This window comes from Ursus maritimus, unplaced genomic scaffold, assembly GCF_017311325.1.
Source record: "Ursus maritimus isolate PB19 unplaced genomic scaffold, ASM1731132v1 scaffold_13, whole genome shotgun sequence".
NCBI lineage: Eukaryota > Metazoa > Chordata > Mammalia > Carnivora > Ursidae > Ursus > Ursus maritimus.
The window spans coordinates 51777545-51805365 of NW_024423675.1; the positions used below are offsets into that span (position 1 = coordinate 51777545).

At 38.7% G+C, this 27821-nt stretch overlaps 1 protein-coding gene across 1 annotated transcript in view; it reads left to right on the plus strand.

Annotated features, from left to right (window-relative positions):
* The window catches only part of ADGB (androglobin), a 157959-nt gene that overhangs the window by 69426 nt on the left and 60712 nt on the right, over window positions 1–27821 (plus strand). Inside the window, exons 12-20 of the mRNA XM_008695018.2 lie at window positions 771–861; window positions 5371–5500; window positions 11237–11274; window positions 12147–12332; window positions 13113–13176; window positions 16580–16682; window positions 19524–19665; window positions 21056–21170; window positions 24300–24467. Of these exons, the coding sequence (XP_008693240.1) occupies window positions 771–861; window positions 5371–5500; window positions 11237–11274; window positions 12147–12332; window positions 13113–13176; window positions 16580–16682; window positions 19524–19665; window positions 21056–21170; window positions 24300–24467 (1037 nt within the window). The remainder of the gene's footprint in view (window positions 1–770; window positions 862–5370; window positions 5501–11236; window positions 11275–12146; window positions 12333–13112; window positions 13177–16579; window positions 16683–19523; window positions 19666–21055; window positions 21171–24299; window positions 24468–27821) is intronic.

A 27821-nucleotide genomic window follows, 5' to 3' on the forward strand; every position in this document is an offset into this window, starting at 1 on the left:
CTGTGTTTGGGCTCTGTGCCATAGCCATTGAGAATTTCTTCCTCGCAGATCAGTTTCAGTCCTGTAGGAGTATCCGCAAAGCCTTTCTTGATCCACTGCGTTCTCGTCTACCCATGACCTTTGCTTTGTTACATTTTCTGTCCTAATACTATCGTCTCAAGGTATTACTCTGCATTTCCTCTTCATGTTTCAGCAACTGTGTTGCAGAGGTTAACTAAAAGAACACAGTTTTTAGTGAAAAACGTTTAAAGAAGTAGCAGTGAGGGACGCCTGGGTGGCTCAGTCATTAAGCATCTGCCTTCGGCTCAGGTCATGATCCCAGAGTCCTGGGATCAAGTCCCACATCGGGCTCCCTGCTCAGCGGGGAGCCTGCTTCTCCCTCTGCTTGTCACTCCCTCTGCTTGTGCTCTCTCTTTCTCTCTCTGTGTCAATTAAATAAAAAAAATCTTAAAAAAAAAAACAAAAACAAAGTAGCAGTGAATGTCCAGTAGTAACAAGGAGACATTGCTAACTTTCTCCCTTGAGACTTGACTGCTTCACATTGTAAGTCCGGAAAGCAACTGAGAAGTAGACTTTAAACATCTAATATTGGCAGGATCTATAAGGCCTTTCAATACAAAACCTACGTATCCCAGTACATTCTTATTTCCCTCTTCTGAAATCTGCTGGATAAATAGTTAATATAATCCAGTAGGACAATAGGTGTTAAGTTATGCATTTAAATCTTGAAAGATTAAAAAAAGGTACACCACACCACCTGTTTCTTTCAGAATTAATAATAAAGAAGCCTGAACAATATCTCGAAATTTCAAGTCCATTTTTGAATTATAGGATGAGTCCATTTACAATTCCAACAGAAACGTAAGTATGGAACGTTCTTTCCCACAAAAACATCTTGTTGACAAATGAAGTATTTTGTGAGTTGCGTGGTTAGAAACGTATGCTTTGGTGACAGATGCACTAAAGTTTGTATCACTGCAGTGATTACAGGAAAACAATATTCTTAGATTCTTTTTCACAGTAATAAGTAGATAAGATAAATTCTGAATAGGTTAAAATAAAGCGTAACTATGCCTGGCTTTACAGCTTTCGCTACTGTTTTAGAAGAGTAAAGTACTTTGTTTTACTTAAACATGAGCACGAATGAGTGCTTTTGGTTATTATCTGATAATGAAATCATAAGAGCAGAGGATTGTCATAGAGAGATGAAGTGTGTCACTCACAGGGGGGAAAAACCCTAAATAGAACAACAAAGACAATCAAGAAGTAAAAGGAGGAAGAGGAGAAATCCAAATATACTAATGTTTAAATATGGCAAAAGGGATAGAAAGAAAGACTATTATCCTGGATCTAAAATTTCTAATGAGTTCAGAGAAGTGAACAGGAAGTCCACAAACAGCAAAAAGGAGAAGAATTAGTGAGTGATATGAGTGGAGGATATGATTATACCACTAAAATTGTGCTAATTTGTTATGCAGTGATCAGTAACTAATACATGGATATATACATATGTCAAAGATGATCAAATTTATAGTCTGAATTTGTGCAGTTAATTATACGTCAATTATCCATCCATAACATTGCAATGCATAAGAATAAATAATACTATGTAAAATGGTTTTAAAAATCAAGTAGGGGTTCTAGGAATTCAAGAATTCAAGACTGCAGCAATGACTGAAAGTAAGAATTTGGTGGATGTGTTTCATCAGAGATTAGCTACAATAAAAAAGACAACTGGCAAAATGGAAAATAGATCAGAGATAATATCCAGACTGAAAGATGAAGACCAAACATAAATAAATAAACGAGGCAAAGTACAATAAAAACAAATGGGACAAGTTGAAAAAGACGAACGTACTTGCAAGTGGGTCTCAGAAATAGAGGATAGAGAGACAGGGGGAATAATCACAAACTAAAACTATAATGGCAAATATCCCAAAAGAAAAAAAAAATCAAGAATCAGGGGCGCCTGGGTGGCACAGCGGTTAAGCGCCTGCCTTCGGCTCAGGGCGTGATCCCGGCGTTACGGGATCGAGCCCCACATCAGGCTCCTCCGCTGGGAGCCTGCTTCTTCCTCTCCCACTCCCCCTGCTTGTGTTCCCTCTCTCGCTGGCTGTCTCTATCTCTGTCGAATAAATAAATAAAATCTTTAAAAAAAAAAAAAAAAAAGAATCAGGAAGTTCTGACATCAAGCAATGTAAACACAAAGAGAACTGCAACTAGACACACCCACGTAAAACCGAAGACACATGGGGTACAGTGATATGTGGGTATAGTCAAAGTACTGCCTCGCTAACCAACATGGATGAACGCCACACACAAAAATATCAGACCAAAGAAGTCTGGTATAAAAAGTACATGGTTGCTTTTAATTATTCTAACAGACATTATGCAAAGAGAAATAAAAAGCAATCCATGGTACTGGAAGTCATGATGGTGGATTTCTGCAGTGAGGAGGACTGGCCGTGCTGGGGAGACACTCGGCAGGGCTCATGGGGTGCTGGCAACATTAGAATCCCGTGATCTGAATAGTGGTGACGTGGCCGTGCTTCTTTTGAGATTTTTCAGCAAGTTTTACATTTCTGCTTTGGTCCTTTGTTGAATGTCTTTTAAAATTAAGTAAAACGTCATAAAACATTTTGAATGGCTTACATTATAGGTCACACAAGGACCATTAGCTGCGGGTGAGCCTTCTTTGGACATAGTAAGGTCCATGACAGAAATGTCAGCTGATGAAGAAAAGCAACTGGAGATCAGAAGTCAGTTCACTGCATTGTTCTACTTTTAGAGCCTCTCTACATCACAGCCAGTTAATTGACATTGTATGAACTCTATTTAAGTTGAAAATATTAGAGAGATTCTTCAAAACATTTACCGTCAATTCTTCTGTCAGTTCTATGCACCAACAACTGACCACCGAGAAGTGGGTTGGGAGGGACCCCGAGGCAGTGCTCCTCTGGAGAGTCCTTGGCAGTTAGTAATGTCAAGCCTTGAGGGACAGCTTTATCAACCGAAAAGACAGTTTGCTGCTACCTTGATTTCAAAAATTGGTTACTGTTACAAATTTGTAAATCTAGTTTTCCTCAAACTTTGGTTTTAACTTTTCATAAAATCTTATTTTATGCCTGCATCTATTAATATCCATAAAAGTTTTAAATAACCTTAGTTTGCCAAATTTATTTAAACATTTTAAGTGGCATTTACTATATCACTATATTTTGTTATCTCCCTAAATATTTTGAAAGACAAAAATCATAACAAATAAAATCTTGCCAAGTATTTAAATCCTTATAAAAGTTCAAATAATCAAAATGTATTTTGAGAACCTTAATTTTTCCTATACATGCTATTAGTTTTTACAAACCAACATTTTCTTATACATTATAACTTAATCATGAAGCGAAAATTAAATACGCCATACATTTTAAAGCCTAATTTGTTGGATTATGTAACATTCTAAATTCTTTCATATGTCACAAATACAAAATAGCACATACACATAGAATTTTCCCGAACTTAATATAAAAATGTTAGTGCTTCATAATTTTTAAAAATTTTGTACTTAATATTACCTACTAAATGACTTTTCCACTCCAAATAATTTTTAATTCTCTCTCAGCTGATTGAGATTGCATACTAATCAGAGATTTTGTGGATTTTGAAAGCCAGAGCTGCAGACCACCAGGACAAATTCTCTCACGGTTCAAAATGCCATACCCAGACTTCTAGAATCTCTGCTGTCAGTAGGCACAAATGGGCCTGAATTCCCCGAGTTGACCCCCTTACTGGATTTTCTTATGCCTTTCAGCTTTATTATCTGGTCAAGGTGGATGGAAGTCTATAACCCAGATTTAGGTGACTCTGACACTTGATTGGATTCAACTAATCTAGTCAGTGTTTGAATCTGTTATGAATTTCCTAGCTTCTTTATTCAATCTGGCAGAGCCAAAACCAAAGATATGTGAATGACATTTCATCCTACATGAAAGGTCCCTTGTCCTGCTTTGCTGCGCCGTCAGAGTTCTCAGGTCAACATGAGTGCAAGCGGTTTTTTTGGCAAGTCCTTGAGAGTGACTGCTCTCACAAGTGCTTTTCCCTGGAACACTGTCTCTGCAGCAACGTGCCAAATTTGCCCATTCTTGGCTCCTGGCCTAGTGGGAATCAGAACCTTACAAATATGTTTGTGCTGCCCTCTAGTGGCGATTTCAGGTAAATCAGAGCTTGAAGTAAGAACTTTCACTGAACACAAGTAAGGAAAAAAAGGGAAGTGTAGGAAATCTGTATACATGAAATTTAATTTTATCTTTGAAAAGTACATAACCTAAAATGTATTTACTATAACAAATGTCTTTTTATTGTGCCTATGAACTTGTAGGAATGACAATGGCCATTCAAGTTCATATCAGCAATTACTTGAACGGAAATATTGTACACTTCAGTAGCTAGTATGAATGTCACAGTTATAAACTCAAGTGCTCAAGACTCACTCAAATTTCTGACTCTGAGTCCCATTCACTGATACGTTACTCTGATACTGAGTGAAATCAAGTATAATTGTCAAATTCCTACAACATTTAAAGATGACCAACATAGTTTTAAAATAACATCTCAGAAAATTTTTACAACAATGTGTTGACTGATAGAGATATTTCTTCAGTAGTGTAGAAAGCAAGTCAATGTTTTTAACATGAAGTAAAAATTCATTATTAGATGTAAAAGGAGTTGATAAAATGAACGAAACCAGAAATTTCTACTGTTGACAAAATGCTGTTATTTAATGTACAATGCAGTATCATTCAGCCCTAAAAAAAGAAGGAAATCTTGCTATTTGTGACAACATGTCTGGACCTTAAGGGCATTCTGCTAAGTGAAATAAGTTAGTAAGAGAAAGAAGAATGCCATATGATCTCACTTACATGTGGAATCTAAAAAACCAAAACCAAAAACAAACACCCAAGATACAGAGAATAGATTGATGGTTGCCGGAGGAAGGGGGTGGGTGAAAAGGGTAAAGTGGGGTCAACGGTACAAACTTCCAGTTATAAAATAGGTTAAGTCATGAGATACAATGTACAGCATGATGACTGTGGTAACAATGCTGTATTGTATATTTGAAAGCTGCTAAGAGAGTAGATCCTAAGAGCTCTCATCACAAGGAAACAAAATTGCAACTCTGTGTGGTGATGGGTGTTAACTAGACTTATGATCATCTTCCAATATATGCGGGTATCAAAGCATCATGCTGTACACCTGAAACTAATATAACGTTATATGCCAATTATACCTCCATAAAAACACTGCAGTTATTTATTAGTAACTTTAAATAAGAAATTAAGGTTAACAGAAGATTTTATTTTGTTTTTTTATTAGTCATTTTGTACAATCTTTTATTAAGAAAGGGGTGCCTCCAGGAATTGATTTGTCATCCATTACAGAAAATGATGAAACTACCACCATTAGCCAGCCAGACTTAAGCCAATCGACAGGAACAGTATCTCAGGTAACCATGTTACTCTTATTATTGGCCCAATTCTTAATTATAAAATACCTTTTCTAAAAATTGTGAAATACATTATATACAAAAGACTCTATAACGTGCATTTGGGGAGAATAAAGAACACTATGAAAATAAGCTTTTTAGGGGCGCCTGGGTGGCACAGTCATTAAGCGTCTGCGTTCGGCTCAGGGCATGATCCCAGCATTATGGGATCAAGCCCCACATCAGGCTCCTCCGCTGGGAGCCTGCTTCTTCCTCTCCCACCCCCCTGCCTGTGTTCCCTCTCTTGCTGGCTGTCTCTCTCTCTCTGTCAAATAAATAAATAAAATCTTTTTAAAAAAATAAGCTTTTTAGATTAGAAATTGGCATATTTGTTCCTTATAGAAATTCCCTGTGCATCTCCTTATCTGCCATTCAGAGTTTGGTGATCAAGCCCATACTCTTCTTTTTTGTTTGTTCAAGATTTTATTTATTTGAGAGAGAGAAAAAGAGAGAGCGTGAGTGAGACCGCACAAGCAGGGGGAGCAGCAGAGGGAGAGGGAGAAGCAGCCTGCGGGGCTTGATCCTAGGACCCTGGGATCATGACCTGAGCAGAAGGCAGACGCTTAACCGACTGAGCCACCCAGGCGCCCCAAGCCCATACTCTTCTAATATTGCCAATTAGGAAAATACATGTTTATAAGCAATATAACTTTAGTTTAATTGTGGTATAATTTTATTTGAACGGACTCATTTTAATTCCTCTGAGACTTCCTTCACTTAGCATCATTGGTGATGTTTGTTGTGTGTCACAGTTCATTCGTTTCATGGATTGAAGGTATCTAATATATAACCAACCTACTTTTTTTTTTAATCTTCCACATTGTTAATGACTATATTCATTGCTTCTTGTTTCTTTTTTCTCCTTTCAGATTTTTATTTAAATTCTAGTTAGTTAACATAAAGTGTAATATTGGGTTGCAGGAATAGAATTTAGTGATTCATCACTTACGTAAAACACCCAGTGCTTGTCATCACAAGTGCCCTCCTTACTGCCCATCCCCCATCTAGCCCATTCCCCAGCCACCTCCCTCCATCAACCCTTCATTTGTTCTCTAAGAGTCTCTTATCATTTGCTTCCCCTCTTTTTTTTTCTTTTCCTATATGCTCATCTGCTTTGTTTCTTAAATTCCTCATATGAGTGAAATCATATGGTATTTGTCTTTCTCTAACTTATTTTGCTTAGCATAATACACTCTAGCTCCATCCGTGTTGCTGCAAATGGCAAGATTTCATTCTTTTTGGTGGCCGAGTAGTATCCCATCGCACATCTATACCACTTCTTCTTTATCCACTGGTCAGTCAGTGAACACTTGGGCTCTTTCCATAGTGTGGCTATTGCTGATAGTGCTGCTATAAACAGTGGGAGCTTCTTGTTTCTTACTATCGTTAAGCAGTGTCACCATGACTATTCTTGTGTGTCCCTGTACACATGTGTCAGAGTTCCCTGAGTTCCAAGGTTTGTTACCTTTTACGGGCTACGGCTCCCTTTACCAATTTTGTAAAACTTTAATCCACAATGACAACAACTCATCTGAGTCTGCGCATTAGCTGAGCATTGATGATAGGGAACAGTGGAAAACAGAACAGCTGTTTGGGTTAGCGCCATGAGAACACATAACTCACTGTTTGGTGGTGGAAAGACTGCTAAGTGTAGTTGCCAATTGGTTGGCCAGCTACAGGTCACGGGTGTATCTGTAGAGAGTAACACATGACTATTTGAAACCTAATAATGGGCCTCATAGTTGTGCAATTTCAGAACAGTGATCGACACATGTGATATTTGAAGATATTTGCAACAACTGTAATGATATGTGAACTAGTGTGATTTCTTTCATAGATAAAGTCACAGTTACTGCTAATAAAATTGTGGCTTACTCACCAGCATTGATAAATTGAGAACTGAAGAAAATGCTCAACTTGGACTAAAGATGAATTTTTTTTCAACTCCCCATGTTCATGGATTCCTGAAATCTTAACCATGGGCCCCAAGGGATGCTAGACTAGGAAGTCCTGCTCCAGAATGTGAATCTGGGAACATAATTGATGGGTCATGGGGCATTCACCCATTTAACATTGCAACAAAATGCCAAACAATTTTCCAATACAGGTGTATCAATATCATTTCTGTCAGCCCTGGATAAGAATTTTCTTTGCAAGGCATCATGGCCAACATTTATACTGCCTGATATTTCAACTTTTGCCAGTGTGATGGGTGTCAAAGTGTATTTATTTTTTAATAGGTAATATATTCGTATATTCAAAAATAAAAATATAAGGGGCCCCGGGGTGGCACAGGCGGTTAAGCGTCCGACTCTTGGTTTTAGCTCAGGTCATGATCTCAGGGTTGTGAGATGGAGCCCCGGGTCGGGATCCACACTCAGCACAGAGTCTGCTTGGAATTCTCTCTCCCTCTCCTCTACTCCTCCTGCTCATACTCTCTCTCAAATAAATAAATAAATAAATAATAAATAAATAAATCTTTCAAAATTTTAAAAATAAAAATATAAGGCATACATGAAGAACTCTTGTTTCTACTAATATACTTCTTCATTTTCACTGCTCTGCATTCCACAGGACACTTTCTGCATTTTGTTACGCAAATTCAGAGAAACACACACATAATATTCCATAACCTCCATTTTACAATTCAAAATTTAACAAAAGAGTTTTTACTTAATAAGTACTGGAGCTAATTTCATATCTATACATAAAGAGTGTCTTTATTCTTAAAGTTGCGTAATATTTCATTAGGTGAATGGACCCTAGTTCATTTCCACTAACTTCTCTAGATGGCATAAGATACCTTGCGGGGCACACCAACTGCATACAGGTGAACAATGTTTTTTCAGTTTTAGTTGAAAAGCAGACTAACAAATGAGAAATCCGGTAAAGAGAATGAATGGATTTTAACATTTTAAAGTTTTCCTTTAGTTTTAAGTTATCCCATACAACAGTTTTAAAAAGTCAACAACAGCATAAAAATTGTCCATCTGTCCTATTTTTCCTTATGCCCTTGGTCTTCCTCCCCAGAGTCCATCACTTTTATTTGTGTTTTTTTCTGGCTTGTAGCTCTACGTTTCCACATAGTAGGCCTTATGAAGGCAGAGATGATGATTTTATCATACACTGTTTTCTCTCAGGACTGGTGAAAATGCCTAGCATACGGCAGATGCAGTTACGTGTTTATTGAATGATAGGATTCTGTTATTTCTTGATCTATCAGTTTAGATATTACCCCTGGTTGTGGAAGATAAGTATTTAGCACCGCTGTCATCACTCATTGTGGTGAACCTCCACTTTCCTCTGTCTTTCAGATTTGTTTATTTCAGAAGTCTTTGCTGAATCTGTATTCTAGCTATGTAAGGATTATTACAGCAGAGGCAATAAAGGAAAGAAATTCCTCTATCTATCTAATATCTATCTATCTAACATCTATCTATCTATCATATATCTGTCTGTCTATCACATTTTCTTTATTCTTTCATCCATCAACGGACACTTGGTGAATAATTCTGCTATGACCATGGGTGTACAACTATCTCTTTGAGACATTGCCTTCAATTCTATTGGGTTTGTATCTACGTGTAGAATTGTTAGATCACATGGTAAGTCTACTTTAATTTTTCAGGAACTACCATACTCTTTTTCACTTTATAGTCTCACTAGGAGTGCACGAGACTTCCAATTTCTCCACATCCTCACCAAATGCACTCCTGTTTTGATTTTTTTTTATAATAGTATCCATCATAATGGGTGTGAGGTTGTATCTCATGATACTTTCGACCTGCATTTATCTAATGATTAGTGATGTTGAACATCTTTTCATGTGCTTTTTGGTCAGTTGGATAAATAGCTAAGTCCTTTGCCCATTTTTAAAATTAGTTTATTTGTTCTTTTGTTGTTCTTTGCATCAGTTCTTTATATAGTGTTGATGCTACTCTTTTATCGTGCTACATGATTTGCAGATATTTTCTCCCATTCCACAGGTTGCATCTTCATGGTATTGACTGTGTCCTTTGATGCACAGAATTTTTTTATTTTGATGTAGTCCAATTTATCTATTTTTACATTTGTTATTGCTGTTGCTTAGTGTCAGATCCAAGAAATCACTGCCAAATCCAATGTCATGAAGCTTTCCCCCTATGTTTCTTCTAAAAGATTTATAGCTCTAATCTCTTTGTCTTTGTGTCAACCTTGTCACCCAAACTTTCTGTTGAGTTTATTTCACTTTCCTATTTTTAGTTTCTAAGAGCTCTCATTCTTGATCGTATTTTTGTCGAAGTTTCTTATTTGGTGGATGGGTATTCTCTGATCTTTCTGATATTACCAATTTAAAAAATGTATCCCTATATAATTGTTTCTGTTTTCTATTAATCTCCCCACCCACACCCTTTAGTTTCTTTCTTTGATGTAAGTCTCCTTCCTCAATTGTCTGGTGATACTTTGTTGCACATATATATCTAAAGAATTCATGACGTTAATTAGCTGCTGATTGAAGGTGCTTTATAGAATGGCTAGAGCTTGTCAGCTGTAGGATAATTAGTTTGGGATAATTGGGGATAAATGAGCTTCATTTGGGGGTGGGATTAGCTCCAAATGTAGATTCCTTGGGGGTTTTTCCCTGGCCTTACTCAGTTTCTCCAGTTAAGAGTCCTCTAATCTCCCTCCCCGGGGTGGAATGGGTCACAGGGGTTGGTATACACTTATCCATCGGTGTTACTGCCGCCAAGCAGCACAGAGGAGCCGAGAGTCTCAAAGTTCAGCATGTGGACTTTCACGTAATTCCTCTCCTCTCTGTAGAGTAGCTTCTCCTGTTTCCCACGGTACCTGTGAACCCACATCTGAGACTGCTCATTTAATTTCTCCACATGAAGCAATGTCCAGTGTCCCGTTTAGGCAGAAGAAGACTAGATGCTAAAGCAGAAAGGATTGCAGCAAAATGGGGATTCATCTGTTCCTTAAATAGACATTTAACCCATTCCTGTGTGTTGATATGAGGCCTTATAACATTCCCTCCTCCTCAGATGCCTGCTAATCATTTCTGGGGCCCTGAGGCATGGATGGGCTTGCTTCTCACTTGCTTCTCAGTTAGCTCTGCTCTGCTATCACCTGCAGCCCTTTACATCATCCAAAATATTGTTGCCGTCACCCAGCACGTGTCTGTAAGAGTTTGCACCATTTTACCTTTATGCATATTTTTATTGTGTCACAGAGAAAACGGAGTTACACAAATGAATTCAACTTCATTTTCCTGTTAAAATTTGGAAGAGCCATTTTTATAATTTGAAACTCACCTTTCCAGGTTCTGTATATTAATTGCCATTCATAATCTCATTATATTTGATCTGTAATAACGTCAGGTGCTTCATACCAAGCAGAATAACTACTTGAGGATATTATTGTTTCAATTGAACTGTTATTTTAAAAACTCTCATTTAATAAACTCTCATATTTTGTGTTTTAATATCACAAACCTAAACCCTCAGCCAATTATTTAATTAAATTCACATCTTTGAACTTTAAGGTTAAAAACAAAGTTTCTGCTTTGTCATGTTTTTGTAACTATTTGCAGAATTCTATTTCTTCATTGATTAAAAAATAGTATTAGCCTTTTTTAAAAGCGTTGGTGCTTTAAATAGTTAACATGTTTTGTTGAATTTGTAAGTGGTTTCTTAATGTGTTCCTTTCGCTTCACAGGGTAATATTATTTCACAAGTTATACTTGGAAAAGGTAAATTAATAATCTTCTCATGACTTTCACGAACATCAAAGCACAAAGGGATCTCTGCTTCTCGCAGCTCTTAGCTGTCCCTTCCCCTGGGCCTCGGCGGCCTGTCTCCAGTATCTCCTCTGATGTGTTAAGTCTAATCTACTTTGGGCTAGAAAAATCAGATAATCTCACTTGTTAAATTCATGCTTAAAGTCAAAATAAAAGATGATCTGATTAAGGGCCCCCGAGTACAGTTGACGTGTTTTAATACATGCCTGTGATGATCAAAGCATGGAAACCGTTGCCAGTTCCTCAGTTCCTAAATAAAGACTTGGCCAGTCCTCAAATCCAAAAAAAGCATTATGTGGCATGTGCATATGTAACATTTTGATTCAAGAAGTCTGTAAGAACTTTATGACATTCCTTGGTCAACATAAATAAGATGCAGAATCGCTAACTGTGGGGAGCAGTTCAATGGCTTCTGAAATGTATTTATTGCAATAGTTCTCCCAGGTTCTCCTTTCTTCTGGTGCATAAGCTATCCCCTCCCCTCTTACACGCACCTGTCTGCCTACAGCAGATGCTAAGAACCTAAACTAGCTAATTTCTGCTATGTCTTTATAGTCTGTGAAGAATGGGCACACAAACCTATGAAAGTGATTTCAAAAGTTTTGAACACTGTGCTATTTCAGTTAAGATTACATTCTCCTGAGTGTATGAAAATGTGTCTCTGCATGGACCTCCCCAAATGTGAGGCTTGCATGTAAATGATTGCCTCATTTTTTTTTTCAAAAGTAGACTTCAATAGGCAAACTGCCCTCTATAATTTTCCCTACCTCAATAACTTAATACTTCACAACGTAGATGCAATTGACATGTTTGTCTTCTGCTATGCACAGACGAACTGATAGACCTCGGATTGAACGACGCAGCCCATCAGGGTGAAGGATTTGGTTTGGAAAGAGATTTGGTCAGCCAGACAACAGCAACGCAGGATAAATCACTGGAGGAGTTTGCAACAATAAATAATAGTGTTTCTAAAGAAATATGGTTGGATTTTGAAGACTTCTGTGTATGTTTTCAGTAAGTATAAATTTTTTTTGTGCGTATTAAATATAATGGATATAGAAGCCATTAATTTTTAGCTATCATTCAAAGGAGTTAAACCAATATAAGTCTGATGTTGATATAATATCCAGTAAAAATGTTAGAAAGAAAAATAGCTGAATTGACTGCCCACATGGAATATTAATAGCCAAACAGATCTCAGGCCAGTTTCAGCTCATCCTCACAGACTTATTTGTCGATGAAGATAAAAATAGTTTCGTTCCTGAGAGGGATCGTTTTTGTCTCTTTAGGACACCTAATTCAATGCAGTTGTTATTATTTTCCCCCAGCTTTACTGACATATAATTGATAAATAAAATTATGAGATATTTTAACGTACATGGTGATGAATCGATACACATTGTGAAAGATTCTCCCCATCGAGTTAACACAGCCAACACCTCACACATTTGCCAATTTCGGGGGAGGGGGCAGCAACATTTACATCTACTCTCCTAGCAAATTTCAGTGATACAATCCAGTATTATTAACTATAGTCACCATGTTACACAGTAGATCCTCAGACCTTATTCATCTAATAACTGAACAATTGTATCCATTTACCAACCTCTTCCTGTTCCCCCACCCTCAGCCTCTGGCAACCACTGTTCTCCTGGGTTGTTATTATTATTTTTAAAAAATTTCCTATGTCTTTACCTTGTTTTGCTTGTAATTATTTGATTCTCTGAAACTTAGCATGTAGTACTAGTCCATTGCATATGATGACAATAACCTGTTATAAATAATTTTTTTCAGGAACATATATATTTTTCACAAACCAAATTCATATTGCCTTAACTTTCAAAAAACAGAATTCAAGGTAAATATATTATGATCTCTTCTCTTTTCCTTCTTTTATGTAAATTTTTGATTAAATCATGCTAGTGAAAAACACCTTCAAATCTATCAAGCATTTCTAAATCTATAATTACATTAACAAAATCAATTCCTAGAGTCTTCTACTAATCTCTTATCCAGACAATAAGCAAAATTCTGTTACCTCGTATCTCCAAGTGTGATTCGTCTGATTATGTTCAATCCTGAGCTCCATTATTATGTAAATTCATGTTAAAAATGTTTGATTTATGAATAACTGAAGCACAAATAAATTCACTGTATTTGATTTCAGTTAGTGTCTATTGAATTGCACGCTATTCCTAAAACAAAGGCACATCTCTACTACCATTTCTGCTATTTTTGTCCATGTTCTTCCCTTACATGGAGTCCATTCCCCTTCATCCTTATTGCCCTCATCTGGCTAATGCTAGCAGTCTCTCAGAACAGCATCAATGTCCTTGACCCTGTGAGACCTTCTTCCTTGGCCACAGAGTCAAGTACCCTGACTCCACGCACTCTGTGTAGACCTGTACTTACCCCCCTCAGTCCCAACTGCCTGATTACTTCTCTGTGCCCCTCCCCCCATCCACCCACTTGATGTCAACATCTTAAGAAGGACTCTGTCCTTTTGTGTACTATTACAGCACGGCTCCCAGCATGAGGCAAGAACTCAATAAAAAATTATCGACTGAATTAATTAATAAATCTCACATTGTGTGGCATTTTGGGGAAAACTAGGAAACATATTCTAGGAAACTGAATTGTACTGGAACTCTTATGTTGCTCGTAGGGGGCCATTCGAGCCCCCAACGATAATGCCACATCTCTGTAAGCCCTGTGCAGAGGTGGGGGAAGAAAGAAGCGCTGGAGGTGACTTTTCTTGTTACGCTTGTACTAGATGAAAATACAGGCAGAGAAAACCTTTTGAGCATTTTTCAAGACGTGCTCTGCAGCTGGATGTCCGCTCTGAAAGTAAGGATCAGGTCCGTCATGGTGCCTGGGGGGAAGGGAGCGGGGAGAAAGGGTCTCCTTAGCTCTGGAGTTTATCTATAAAAACACCCAGAGGAATGTGATGACTTTACGAAGATAACCACACTGCTAACTGGGACTAACTGAACCCAGATGATGATGTGAGAATAGCATACAGTTTACAGATCACTTCGGCATATTTCCATATTCAAACTGTTGGCAATAATAAGATGAAGTCATTTATAGGGCCTTACTCTGTTGCCGGCCCCGCACTAGGTTCTTTCTTGTATTAACTCACGCATAGCAAACCCTGGGAAAGGACTATTATGATCAGCATGTTTCAGGTAAGGAAACTGAGGCAAGTTAAGGCTGAGTAAATTGCCCAAGACCACCCACCTGGTAAGTGGCGCAAGCATCCCGAGACTTGTGCCTGACGTGGAGTCTGTGCTTTGTCACCACTTCTCCCCCTCACTAGGTTCGCCAGGGTGGTGGCTCAGAGCCCGGCTGCCTGGCTTGGAATCCACGTTTCATTCGCGGTGGGACACTAAGTTCAGTCCTCCTTACCTCAGTTTTCTCGTCTATAAAATGATTGCTGTAGGAGCCCTATAAATAGAGTTGGGACATCATGGAGAGAATGTACGTAAAATACTTACAAGAATGCCGGTTCTCAGCAAGGGATAATCAGTGTTGGCTGTCCCTGTTACTAGGCAGTTTGGTTACGAGTTTGTTATAGCCCAACGAACTAATACACACGCATACGTGTGACGCACAAGGGCCAACAGTTCTTTATTCTGATCCTATTTTTACAAACTGATGTAAATATAGATTTTTTTTTCCTTTTCAAGTCTCAGCTTGGCAAAATAAAATGATAAAAATCCTTCTGAGTCCCTTCATATCCCTGATTTTTTTTCTTTTTTTACATCCATGGTATGAGAAAACAATAATGTTTTCTTAGAGGGCATTGGAATCCAAACTTCACAGCCTTTGGGATGGCCTGAAAGGAAGGCTTGGTTGTGGTCTGTGGCCAGGCATTCCTGATTTTAGTGGCCACAGGCACAGCCAGCTGAGCCTGAGGCCTCTTCCAGCACATTCCATAGATGTTCCATTGGTGTTCAGTGTGGTGGAGTAGGGGGCTCCCAAAGGTGCCCTGTGCAGGCACCAAGAGCAGAGTGCCTCCGTGTGACCTCTAGGGCCACACTGTCCCTAAATCCTGAGACTCTCAAGAATGGCAGCAGATGAGCTCTGTGTGGAAACTCCTCCTCCAGCCGGCACACTAGGCTGCAAACCCAAGCTTCCTTCATAATTTTAGAGAGTGAATACTTGAAACAACTGTCTTTATAACCAACATGTGGCAGCCAAAAGGAAACAAAGAAGATAAATGGCAAATGCTTAGTATGGAAAAATATCAGGGGAAGCAATGATGTAAAACATGGTTACATTGAGCATTTCCAGCAATCTCGTCATACTTGATTAAATAACAAGGTTACGTTTTTCACAGTATCACTAGAGATTTTTCTTTCATATTTTAATTTTTTATTTAAATATCGTTGTAAAATAATATGAAAGCTTTGAATGCATAATAGCAATGAAATTAATTTAACACACTTACTGTAGGCCATCAGTCAAAATTATGTTGAAACACCAAGCAGCTGAGAGGCAATAAAATTTCAATCGTCTCAAAGACCAGTCCCGGAGTTGGTAAATAGACCTACTCTTGACTCTCAGCTTTGCTACTTGCAAGCTCTGTGGCCTTTGACAAATTACTTATTCCCTTTGTGCTTCAGTTTCTTGATCCATGATTATGGGTATTAATAGTACCCATATAGGATCGATTGAGTTCATGGTCATGTAACCTTCACGTGGCTGTCCTTTAAGGGAAGTTCTGGGTTTACTCAGTACTCTTTTGCATCTTCAAAACAGAAATCCAGTCTGGTGCATTAGTGTGCAATGGCTGTATTTCTGAAGATCTTGTAAAAAAAAAAAAAGGAAGAAAGTGTTTCTATCACATACCACCCTGTAAAATACCTTAATACAACCCCATTAGACATTTCCATTCTCTGCTAAAGTTACTAAAGACTATTATCAGGGACCTATATTCTCTGAGCCCTCAGACTCAAGTCCAGTCTCCTCTATTTGTTATTTCTAGAACAAGCATATCCCTTTTCTTTGCTCATGGTGAAGAGTTTTGACTCTCCGGTAGGGCAGCTAATCTCACACAGGTCCTGTAGACCCAGCTTCCATACACTATTGCCAATATTTACCCAGTGTGATTTTCTTCATATCATTAAAGCTGTAAAGTATTTATCGTGGTGTCTAAAGCACAGTAGATTCTCGGTAAATATTAGGTATCGTATGATTATTTTAAGTGGCAAATACAGCATTCATAGACAATATTAAATTCATCTGATGTCTTGCAGTTCTCAGATGAACGTGTGTCCTACTATCTATTTGTGGACAGTCTAAAACCTATTGAACTCCTGGTTTGCTTCTCTGCATTGGTGCGATGGGGAGAATCTGGAGGTAAGAGAGCTTTGAGAAAACTATAGTCTCAAAGCCCAGCTCACTTTCATTCAGTCCAGGGGAAATACAAGATTTTTAAGCTCTGGATGAAGCAACTTATTTCTTCTCCAGAGTCTCTAAGAGGGTTCTCCTTACACCACCTTCTAGGATGCTCTTCCTGCTCAGACATCGTGGGTTATGCTCACTCTTGTTACCTGCACCAGTCCTTGTCTCAGTCCTGTGCTCCCCTCTTTGGCATGCCTACTCACTCTGTTTTTCTTTCCACTTCTACATGTCATCGTTCTTGAGACTTTAAAAATCTATTGAAAAACATGCACTCTTTCTTTGATTTGACAGTTCTGAAGACTTTTTCCACCATCCCATCTTGGCCTTTGTTTTCATAATTATAGTTTAGAACTTACCTTACCATTTCAGGCTCTGACTACATGCCCTGACTCTCCAGTTCACTTCCCCTAAAACCCCTGCTCCTATAATCCTTTGACTCCTCTGCGACCACAGTCCATTGACCTTCTTACTTTTCTCTGTCTTCCCTTCCTCATGTCTTTATTTCTCTCATCCCCCCATTTCCTTGGCCTGCTGTTGTAACTATAGCCTTGGACACACCTCAGTGTGATTGTTCTTCTTACCCTCTCAGCTTACTGTCCTGGCAAACCCCTGATAGTGGTTGAATTTGACAGATGAATTCTGCAACATACCTCTGTGCATCAGAGCAGCTGAACGGGACTGGAGAAAAAAATGATCCTATCAGCTAGCCCCACTTTCAACTGAGGGCCACAGATTTCCAAATGGTCCCCAGCACTGCCAGCATTTCCCTGGTTCATGCATTCTTCACTCTTGTCCTCATGGATGACCATCTCAAACCTCCAGATCTCTCCAACAGTCGCTCTCATCCTCATGCATTTTCAACTCAAGACTTGACTGCTATTTTCACTTTAGAGATAGACAAAAGTCAGGAATGACCCACCTCATCTTCCCATAAGGAGCTCTTCACAATTCTAGTCACCTTCCCTCCCACTCTCATGGATGAACTGTTCTTGCTTCTCCCTGAGACCAGCCCTTGCACATTCGCACATATGCACAAAACATCATTCTTCAATTCTTTGTCCTGTTTTTTAAGGTTAAATCTGTTTATTTAAAAACAGATTAAGAAACAACATTTTCCCCCATTATCAATCACAGTTTTACCTATGGTTTGTTTTTAATATTACTTGTAGATTTATTTTTAGTTAAGATAAACTTGGCTAAGCAGATCACATTTTCCATTTTATTTATTTATTTATTTTTTATTTTTTTTTAAGATTTTATTTATTTATTCGACAGAGATAGAGACAGCCAGCAAGAGAGGGAACACAAGCAGGGGGAGTGGGAAAGGAAGAAGCAGGCTCACAGCAGAAGAGCCTGATGTGGGGCTCGATCCCAGATCGCCGGGATCACGCCCTGAGCCGAAGGCAGACGCCCAACTGCTGTGCCACCCAGGTGCCCCCACATTTTCCATTTATGCATATTTTGCATAATCAGAAAGTTTTCTTGATTTCGATAAATAAAATTCAAAATATTACCTCCTATTTCAGATGAGATAAATATTTTTTACTGGATTTCCCAAAATCAGTCATGTTAATTCTATGTGATCAATGAAAAGCTATGGCTCTTTTAGAAAAAGCAAAGCCGAAATAGCAAAATCAAATTATCTATAACTCAAATTTACAAAGCCTGGTGCTGTAGAGGTACAATAAATATTTGCTGAATGCTTACTAGTAAATGTCCTGCCAACGTTGATGGCAGGGACTATGATTTCCACCCAGTTCTACCCAATGTTTTAAATGGTGTCTCATGTAGCCATGGGCAATAAATACTCGTTGAATAAACTTGCGAAACTTTAGTGGTATAAGCTTAGTATATCTACTAACGAATCACTCCCAAGCCACACCATATCCTAAAACCTTGAAATTCTATGTGTGTAGAGGTGTTTTAGGTCGTGTTTTGCCCCTTTGTCCTTATAGCTTCGGCTTGAGTGTTCTGGAAATAGGGTAAAAATACAAGCTAAGATAACTCCAGAAGATGTAATATACACCAAAATGACTATATTAATGACACTATGTTGTATATTTGAAAATTGCTAAGAGAGTACATCTTAAAGATTCTCATTACAAGAAAAAATTGTAATTGTGTGTAGTAATGGATGTTAATCAAATTTTCATGGTAATCGTTTCACAATATGTGCAAATACCAAATATGTAAAACTAATACAGTGTCATGTATCAATCTGTCCCAATTAATTTTTTTTAATTTATAAAGTGTTTTGGCCTTAGCTACTGATGAAGTATAGTTGATATTCTTTATTTGTCTTAAACGTAATACTTAATATTAAAATTACACTTTTGTGCATTATTTGCTGTTTCTACACATCGTCAAAGCTAAGAATTAAAAGTAAAAACTTAGGTTAAACAATGGGATAGTTCAACCTTGCTTTGCCACTACCTTAGGAAAATCTCTTATTTTCCCAGATGTGGTGCTTTTTCCCCTTAAAACTGCATCTTGCGGGGTATTGTGATTTCTGCTGCAGATGATTAAATGAGACACTCTTGTCTGGCTTTTTGTTAACTCTCCCATTCCTGGTTTCTTTAGTGAGGGATGATCCTGAGGAGGAAAAGAGGACAGACAGGAAGACCTGAGTCTCACTTCAGTATTATTTCCAATAATTATTTACCCAGAGTATTTTCTTTGGGTTTTATGAATATTTTCAGAAAATCCCTAATTCCTGATATTATTATTATCATTACTAATGTTGTAAAGGCCAGCTACACTCTCACAGTCAAATTTTAATATTTTTCCCTCTCCTAGCTTTAACAAAAGACAGCCCCCACATAGAGCCTGGACTGCTTACAGCTGAATCAGTTTCTTGGAAATCTCTGAAGCCACGGGAACTTGTTATAAAGATTCATACATATGCTACCAAGGCTACAATGGTTCGCCTGCCTGTTGGGTATGGAGTGACTTCATTTTTCCTGTACGAAGAATTTTTTGAAACCTTGTAAACCACTGGCTACAAAATAATTAAACAATATGGGGTCTAGGATATTGTCTCCTAAGTGATTTTGTAAGAAACAGCTCTATCATTATGATTCTTGAGAAAAATAATTCCATGAACAAATAAATTGAAGAAATGCTGTTCAGTGAATCTCCTTTTGGAAGTCTCATAATTGTCAAAGTTTGGTAATTTCTTAAGAAAGAATATGGTTTAAAACAGCATTTCCTAAAATTCATTTATTAAACAATCCTTTTTGTTTTCTTGTAAATTTTATATTCCTTGGCAAGAACTATGATTTTATTTAAAAACAGATTGAGAAGCATAGCATTTTTTGCCCTGTGGTTTCTATTTTTTTAACCTATGATTTGTTTTAATCTTACCTGTAGTTTTATTTTTAGTTAAGATAAACTTGGCTAAGCAGATCACGTTTTCCATTTTAAAGAAAATGTGCATAATCAAAACGTTTTCTCGATTTTGATAAATAAAATTCAAAACATCACCTCCTATTTCAGATGAAATAAATATTCTTACTGGATTTCCTAAGATCAATCATGTTAATTCTATGTGATCATTGAAAAGCTACAGCTCTTATAGAAAAAGCAAAGCTTACATGGCAAAATCAAATGCTAAAATAATGCGTGGCAAACATCCAGTATTCCTAGAAAATAATAAATTTCAGAACTTCAATATTTCTCACTTCTACCCTAAAAACTCTGGCATAGAGAGATTCTCCCAGAAGTCATTTTTCTGTCTGAGTGCTCATCCATCGAGACAACCAAGAACGGGGAATTAATAAAGAACCTTCTTATACATACCCAAGTGTTTCCCCACAGACCCTAACCTATCAGCATGAATGTTTCGAACATGCTCTGAGTGCTCGGTAACTGAAGGGGAAATGGCATTCCTGCTCTCAGTGATACGGCAACCTGGTAGGACAGACGTAAAGAACATGCATGAAATGATGCATTTGTGAGGAAATGACTATGAAATGAGTCTTGAAATCTACAAAGCCCTACAGCACCATGAATTATTGCTGTTAGGGAAAAATTGAGACTCGTCTCCTGAGATATGACTGCAGTGTATGGGAGGTATTTCCAGCATGTTCAAGTTCATCATTGAGTGTAACGATTTTGTGTCCTAAATAATTAATGCAGTTAGAGTCAACGACCTCTGATGATTCTTTCAGAGTGAAAATTCAAAGGTCCTTATCCCACCTGTTTTAAAGAATTCAACTCTCACTAATGTTTGACTTCATTTGAGCACAAATTGTCACCAAGCAACTAATGGAGGCTGGGACTACAACAAAGGAACCCGTTGGTCCTCATCTATTTTCCATTGTCTTTAGGAGACATATGCTGCTCTTCACCGCATACTCCCCAGTGGGGCATTCCATACACATCTGCGGCATGGTGACTTTCGTCGTTGGAGATGAAGATGTTGTGCTACCCCACTTTGAGCCAGTAAGTGTTTAAGCAACTGTGATTTTTGTGTGTGTGCCTTTTTTTTTTTTCCAAAGATTTTGAACTAATCCTGTCTTTTGGTTAACTTATCCATTTTTTTTTTTTACCTTTTAAAACTGTTAATTAAGTATATCCTACAAGAAATTCTCCCAAATGACATGTACAATGAACAGTCTAAACTCTGTAGGGATACAAATAAAACAATTTTAGCTTTTATCCAACAAGTGCCTTCACCTCTGTCTGTCACATCTGTTACCATCTCAGGTAGATCCCATAGCATATTGGTCCATTGGGATGCATAGAAGATCAGTCCAGTCCTTTTCATTATAGTTTAAAATCGTGGTATCATATGCTCCTTGTACCCCTTCCTTGGCCTAAGGAGTTTGGAGTGCTTGACTCTGGGATTCAGGGAGAGAGGATCCATGGGGAATTCCGTCATTCTTATTCATCTCCTCTTCTCTTGGCCTCTTCTTAGTTTCTCTTGCTCCTCTGTTCTCACAGCATCTGAAAGAAGAAACAAGGTAAATGGATCCGGCATCTTCCCTGAGGTCCTGTCTTGGTTTTAGATGTCCTCCACAAGACGTCTTCCTTAGATATGTGGGCCTCTGTTTTTGGGGAGCCAATTTGCGTGGGGCGTTCCCACTGCACCATTCAGTTTTACACACTCCCCCAAACCCATCTGCACATAGCACCGCTTTGTATTAATGAGGCAGGATCCTCTCGGCCAGTCATTAAACCTCTGGGCCAGGGTAGCAACAAGATGGCTCTGGAGCAGCTCTTTTATGTGAACGTTGCTGTGGCCCAGACATGCTCGGTCATGGATTCTTGGCTCTCTGGGCAACGGTTGTGCAGGGTTCCCCACGGCTGCGTCTTCCTGCTGTGCTGTTTCTCACCAGTCCTCTCCCTCCTGCTCAATAGGAGGGAGATCAACAAGCCCACCTTATAATTACGTGTCTCTTATTCCCTTAATTACGTTTATTCTGCTTATTTTAAATTCTTGTTTCATCTTTTTTTGGTTTTCTTTTTTTTAAAAAAATAGTTCTGCTTTAGGTGGTATGGATTATCTAATTTGTCTCTTTCTTTAGGTGACTTAACTTCATAGGTGTTCAGTTATTTTGGTCTATGAACTCATCTTTCCCTGGGGTTATCAATTCCTCCAGCTTGTAAAAATTACTGGGCCTGAAAGCCAGGCCCTATTATTTTTCAGTTCTAATGAAGAAGCAAGAGAGAAGACTAGTCCAAGAGCAGAGAGACTCAAGCTCCTCGGAGCCATACGTGATCACTCCCAGTGCTGCTGCTTGACCACACGATTTTTCTGGTCATGGCTTCACCTCTGGGAGAAACACCATTGAGAATAGGCTTTTTCTAGGCTTTCAGAGGTTGGGGAGAAGGTAATAGAATGGTAAATGCATTAAGGGGGCAAGTCAGTTGCATCTGTCTTCATCAGCTCACCCCAGCTGGGATCTGTACCGACCAGGCACAGCTGCTGGGCCATTCCTCAAAATTTCTGCAGGGAACCAAGGAGCAATGATGGCACCATTGTGCTCCCTAGGAAAGGAGCAAAAACACTTCACAAAGCTTTGCTCCAACTTCACCCTCTTCATGCTGTCTCAGAGCACCCTCTGCTCTGGGCAGCTCCTCCTCTACCCACCAACTACCCACTACACACCAATCAAAATAATCTGCAAACTCCCCAGGGTTCTCTCTCTCTCTTCCCCTCTCTCTCTTTCTCTCCCCCCACCAACTCTCTTTTGGGTTTTGACCTAAAGATTTACAATTTGACATCCGATTTCTTTTTTCCACCAGCCTTATTGAGGTCAAATAGACAAATAAGATTGTAAGTTATATAAACCGTACATCATGGTGATTTGATATACATAAACACTGTGAAAGGATCCCCACCATCTAGTTAATTAACATGACCATCACCTCACATACTTATCTTTTTTGTTCTTGTTGACAACATTTTTTTGGTGACATTTGAGTTCTATTCTCTTAACACATATCAATTATACAATACAGTGCCATCAACTATAGTCACTGTGGGTTACATGTAGATCTTCAGACCTTATTCATCTTATAGTTGAAGGTATGTACCCTCTTACTAACCTCTCCTTATCTTTCCCACTCCCTAGCCCCTGACAACCACTTTTCTACTCTCTGTTTTTGAGTTTGTTTGTTTTTAAATATTCCACATATAAATAATACCAGGCAGTATTTGTTTTTCCCTGTCTGGTTTATTTCACTTAGCATAATGCCTTCAAAGTCCATCTATCCATATTGTCACAAATGGCAGGATTTCCTTCTTTTTCATGGCTAAGTAATATTCCATTGTCTCTGTGTGTGTGTGTGTGTGTGTGTGTGTGTGTGTGTATGTGTATATAGTATATATCACACATATATACTACAGCTACACACACACACACACACACATATACACACTACAGCTTCTTTATGCATTCATCCATTGGTGGACACTTAGATTGTTTCCATGTCCTGGTTAATGTGTATAACGCTGCAATGAATATGGGGGTGCGGATATATTTTCAGTGTCCCATTTTCATTTTCTTTGGCTATATACCCAAAAGTAAGATTGCTAGGTTAGATAATAGTTCTATTTTAAAATTTTTAAGGAACTTTCATACTGTTTTCCATCTCCCTATCTCCTTTTTGCTTTTATTGTCTCCTCGGAGTCAGTAGCAGGAGGGAGCCAGAAGCAGGGGAGAGCCAGTTCACCCCCTTATCTTTTTAATCCTTATCACTCTCTCCCTGAACTCTTCTCTGCCCATCAGTTCCCCAATCCCACACAATTTTGTCAAAGTAATTTCTAGACATCCTTTGGAACTAAGTCTGGGTATTAATACTGTGGAGAAATTTCCCCTGGCTCCCAATACGAGGGAGATGTTCTTCCCATGTGTTCCCACTACAGCAGGAATTATACCCCTTGTTTTATATCTTTGGGATCATAGGCCCTAGGAAAATGCCTTGATCAAGCAAGCGCTTCATAAATAACTATTGAATCAACCATATAGAAGAGGTTTAATATATTCACAGGAATTAAATTTTTGTAAGCTTAATTACACTTAAATAAAAAAAAGTGAGGCTGGCTGCTATGCTTTGTCTTCACAGGAGAGCTACCGGTTCACAGAGCAGTCACTAGCGATTTTGAAAGCTGTTGGAAATGTGATTGTTAGTTTCAAAGATAAGGGTAAACTCTCTGTGGCTCTGAAGGATTTACAAGCAGCTCACTACCCTATACCCCTCCACAATAAAGAGCTAACGACACAGCATTTCAGGGTAAGCATGCTCAAGTTATGATGTTTCTAGAAGGATACTTTCTGTTTGAAAAAACAGCATATCTTATATTAAGCGATCCCCAAAATTTAGCCTTTAAAAAGACTTACATACATTTCAAAGAGAAAGAGAAAGAACTTGCACATTTTCTGAAATGGTATCTAGGAGAAAGGGAAGAAAAGTGTTTCTTCCTTTATTTCCCATAGAGAGAATTAAGCCTTGCTTTTGCAATTTGTATTTGCTCCTATAGGATCTTGTATTCTATCTGGCAACCCTACCTGGGACACACATCACTCCTAATTGGGAACCGCTCACCTAGAGCGTGAATAATCCACAAGAAATGCCTGCCATGATTTACTCTTCAACCAACCTGATTTCCTCCCTTAAGTGAACTCTGTTATCCACTCTTCAGGGTAATGGCTCTAGATGGCTTAAGGAGGTGTTCACAAGCTCTAAAAATAAACAAATAATTAAATCATCATATGACAAGAAAGCTAGGCTCTCCACTGCCACCGAAGACCATGGTTAGTATTCAACATCTCTCTCCTCTACCACCCATTCTAGATTTCCCCTATTTTTCCAGCCAAAGCTTCAGCTGTTCTTGTTGCCTGGTGGGTGACCTAGACCTTCAATGCTGCTGAGCGCAAACCATTGATTGCCTTACTCTTTTCAGGCTGTGATTAATCATTCACTGGGGAAGCACCAAGAAGTATCCCAGTAAATTCAGACATAATTCTTCTTGTTCCCATCATGCAGCAGAAACCCTAGTACTTCAGGACAATCAGGGTTAATTCTTCCCCACACACCGTTATATTTGTTCCTTTTTCCTATTTGTATACCAGAATGAGAAGCTCAAAGCAACCAGGCGTATATCATAACTTAGGTTTTTTGTAAATCATACCATGTTCCCTCATGGAAATATTCCTTGCTGTCCATCCCCAGAAATTAGGTCCTCCAAATTAGCAAACTGCCTGTTGGGACAGAGATCACTGATTATTGCAAATGAACCAATGGAAATAGTGCTGAGAGAGGCCAATCCTACTTCTAATTTTTGAATCCCAGGCCTGTATGTCTTAGCTTTATGGATATAACACTGCATGTTGGTCTTTGGTTCTATTCATACATACTATGCCCTGGAAGATACCATGTCCGGTCTACAGGGGGTCATCCCCAGACTGGCCTCTTAGCTGAGGCTTTTATATGCCATTCCAGTTTACCAGGAATTTTATCAATTCTTTCTATGGTATATAGTAGTACTATTGAGTTCCAGACATTCCCCAGTGGTTATATCTTCTCTGTATAATGTGACCCTCGGTCCAAGGGGATGTTAGGCTGGATCTGATGTTTGTAAATCAGATTTTCTGTAACCCCTTGGATGATGCTGGCAGTGGCACCAAGGAAAGAGAAAGCAAATTCATATTTGAGATAGGTGTCAATGCTAGTAAGGACAAATGGCGACGGGAAGAATTATGTGTAAATTTGCTGGGACATTTCTTAGTCCTTCTGCATCTCCTTGATAGAAGCCCACTGAAATAAACTTGCCACCGTGTGGCTCACTGGAATCCCCAGAGGATGTTATCATATTAAAGCTTCTGCTACTGACAGGTTAGACAGCGAAGCCTGGGTGAAAGAGAGCCCAAACTATGGGAACCGTTTGTAGTTCCTGCCCCTGCCACCCAGATTACTTGTGCGAGGCCAGATCTAATATGTAAAGGGCCTTTCCACATGCTTCATTTACAAAAAAGACAGCTATTTTGGTAATGAAATACTTTTATATTTTTAGATATTTTTATAATTTTATATTACATAATTATGTGATATTTCTTCAGAGCTACATCCCATAAATCAATAGATTCCAAATTTGTCTACCATAAATAATTCCAGGTGGGTCAGGAGCAGCATACTATAAGTACCCCATAGACAAGGACTGCCTCACTGGTAAATAACGTTAGTGTTTTCTGGGAGGTCTTTCATTATCATGTTTACGACACCATTGGACCGGGTGATCTTTCTTTGTTTCCCTTGGTGCTCAAATCTCCTACAGATCTTCCTCTTGCTTTGGATCCAGCTTAAAGCTGATGGCTTTCTAAGTCACTCAGTAAATGCATTGGAATAATAGCCCCCAAAGCAGGATATCCTATCGCCAACTCCAGAGAGGACTATCAAGTACTGGCCTCTTTCTTAGTTGCAGTGTCTTATCCTTTACCTTAGACGGGATGTCCTAGCATGCCTAGTCCTCTGGACGCCTGAAATCGCTAATGTGGTGAATCCGTGAATCTATGCGAGGATTATTCCCCACTCTCTAGTATGCATGTGTCTTAATCAGGAAGTCAGAGTAATGGCGACTTCCTGCCCACAGGTCTGAGTTTACTGCCGTCATCAACATTCACACGTAGCCCAGAGCCATGTCCTGTAGAACGCCAACATGATCAAGGACTCTGAACACTCAAATGTAAGAGAGACTAGTAGGGTTAGCATAATCATGTATTTTTCTTATTTTATCTTAGACGTTGACATATTTAGGGCATTTTATTAGTATGTCACAAAAAAACACATCTAACTCACTTAAGTCATAACAAGAAGCTGGATGTGTGAATTTATTGTAAGGATAGAGGGAATCTTGACACCTAAGGATAGGAATGACTCAGTGAGGAACTTCAAAGAGGGGCTAGACAGCCCTTAGCACTTCTCTTCTTCATTTTGTTTTTCTCCTTACAGACATGTTGTCTATACTCCTAAGTTCGTATCATAGAAAAACTGACTCCTGACTTACGTCACTTTCCCAGATGAGGCCAGTTTAGAATGTCTTGATCCTAATTTCAAATTATTTGACCAAAGTAATAATGATTTGCTCAGCTTGGGTTAGGTGGTTTCTTGCAGGCTTATCTACCGTTGTCGGTTGATGGGGCAGTTATGGATAGAGATTATGAGATTAGGTCCCTGTCTCTAAATATATGGGGAGAGGGGAGGAGTAGTCAGAAAATGTGGACTAAGCAGGAAGTACAATAGTCATATGTCTTTGAAGAGAATTGTATTCCACCAATTCTAAGATGTACATTTCTTTTCACACTTTAACATGAGAAGGAAATTAGAGTGTGTCTTATAATTGGTGGTTCTTTATAATCATTACTGGCCAGGTAGCCTTCAGAATTCTCTGCACACGCATGGACTTGTTCATAAGGGTTCATACTGTTACTGCTTCAAAAGAAATATGTGTATTGTTGACAAAGGAGTAATCCTTGTGGGAAGAGAATTAAATGACATTAGAGAGCCTCTCAAAGAAGCATGAAAGGAGATGGATTTTCCCCATCCCAGACTGATACATCCCCTGCCCCCTGCCCCAGGCTCAGGGAAAGA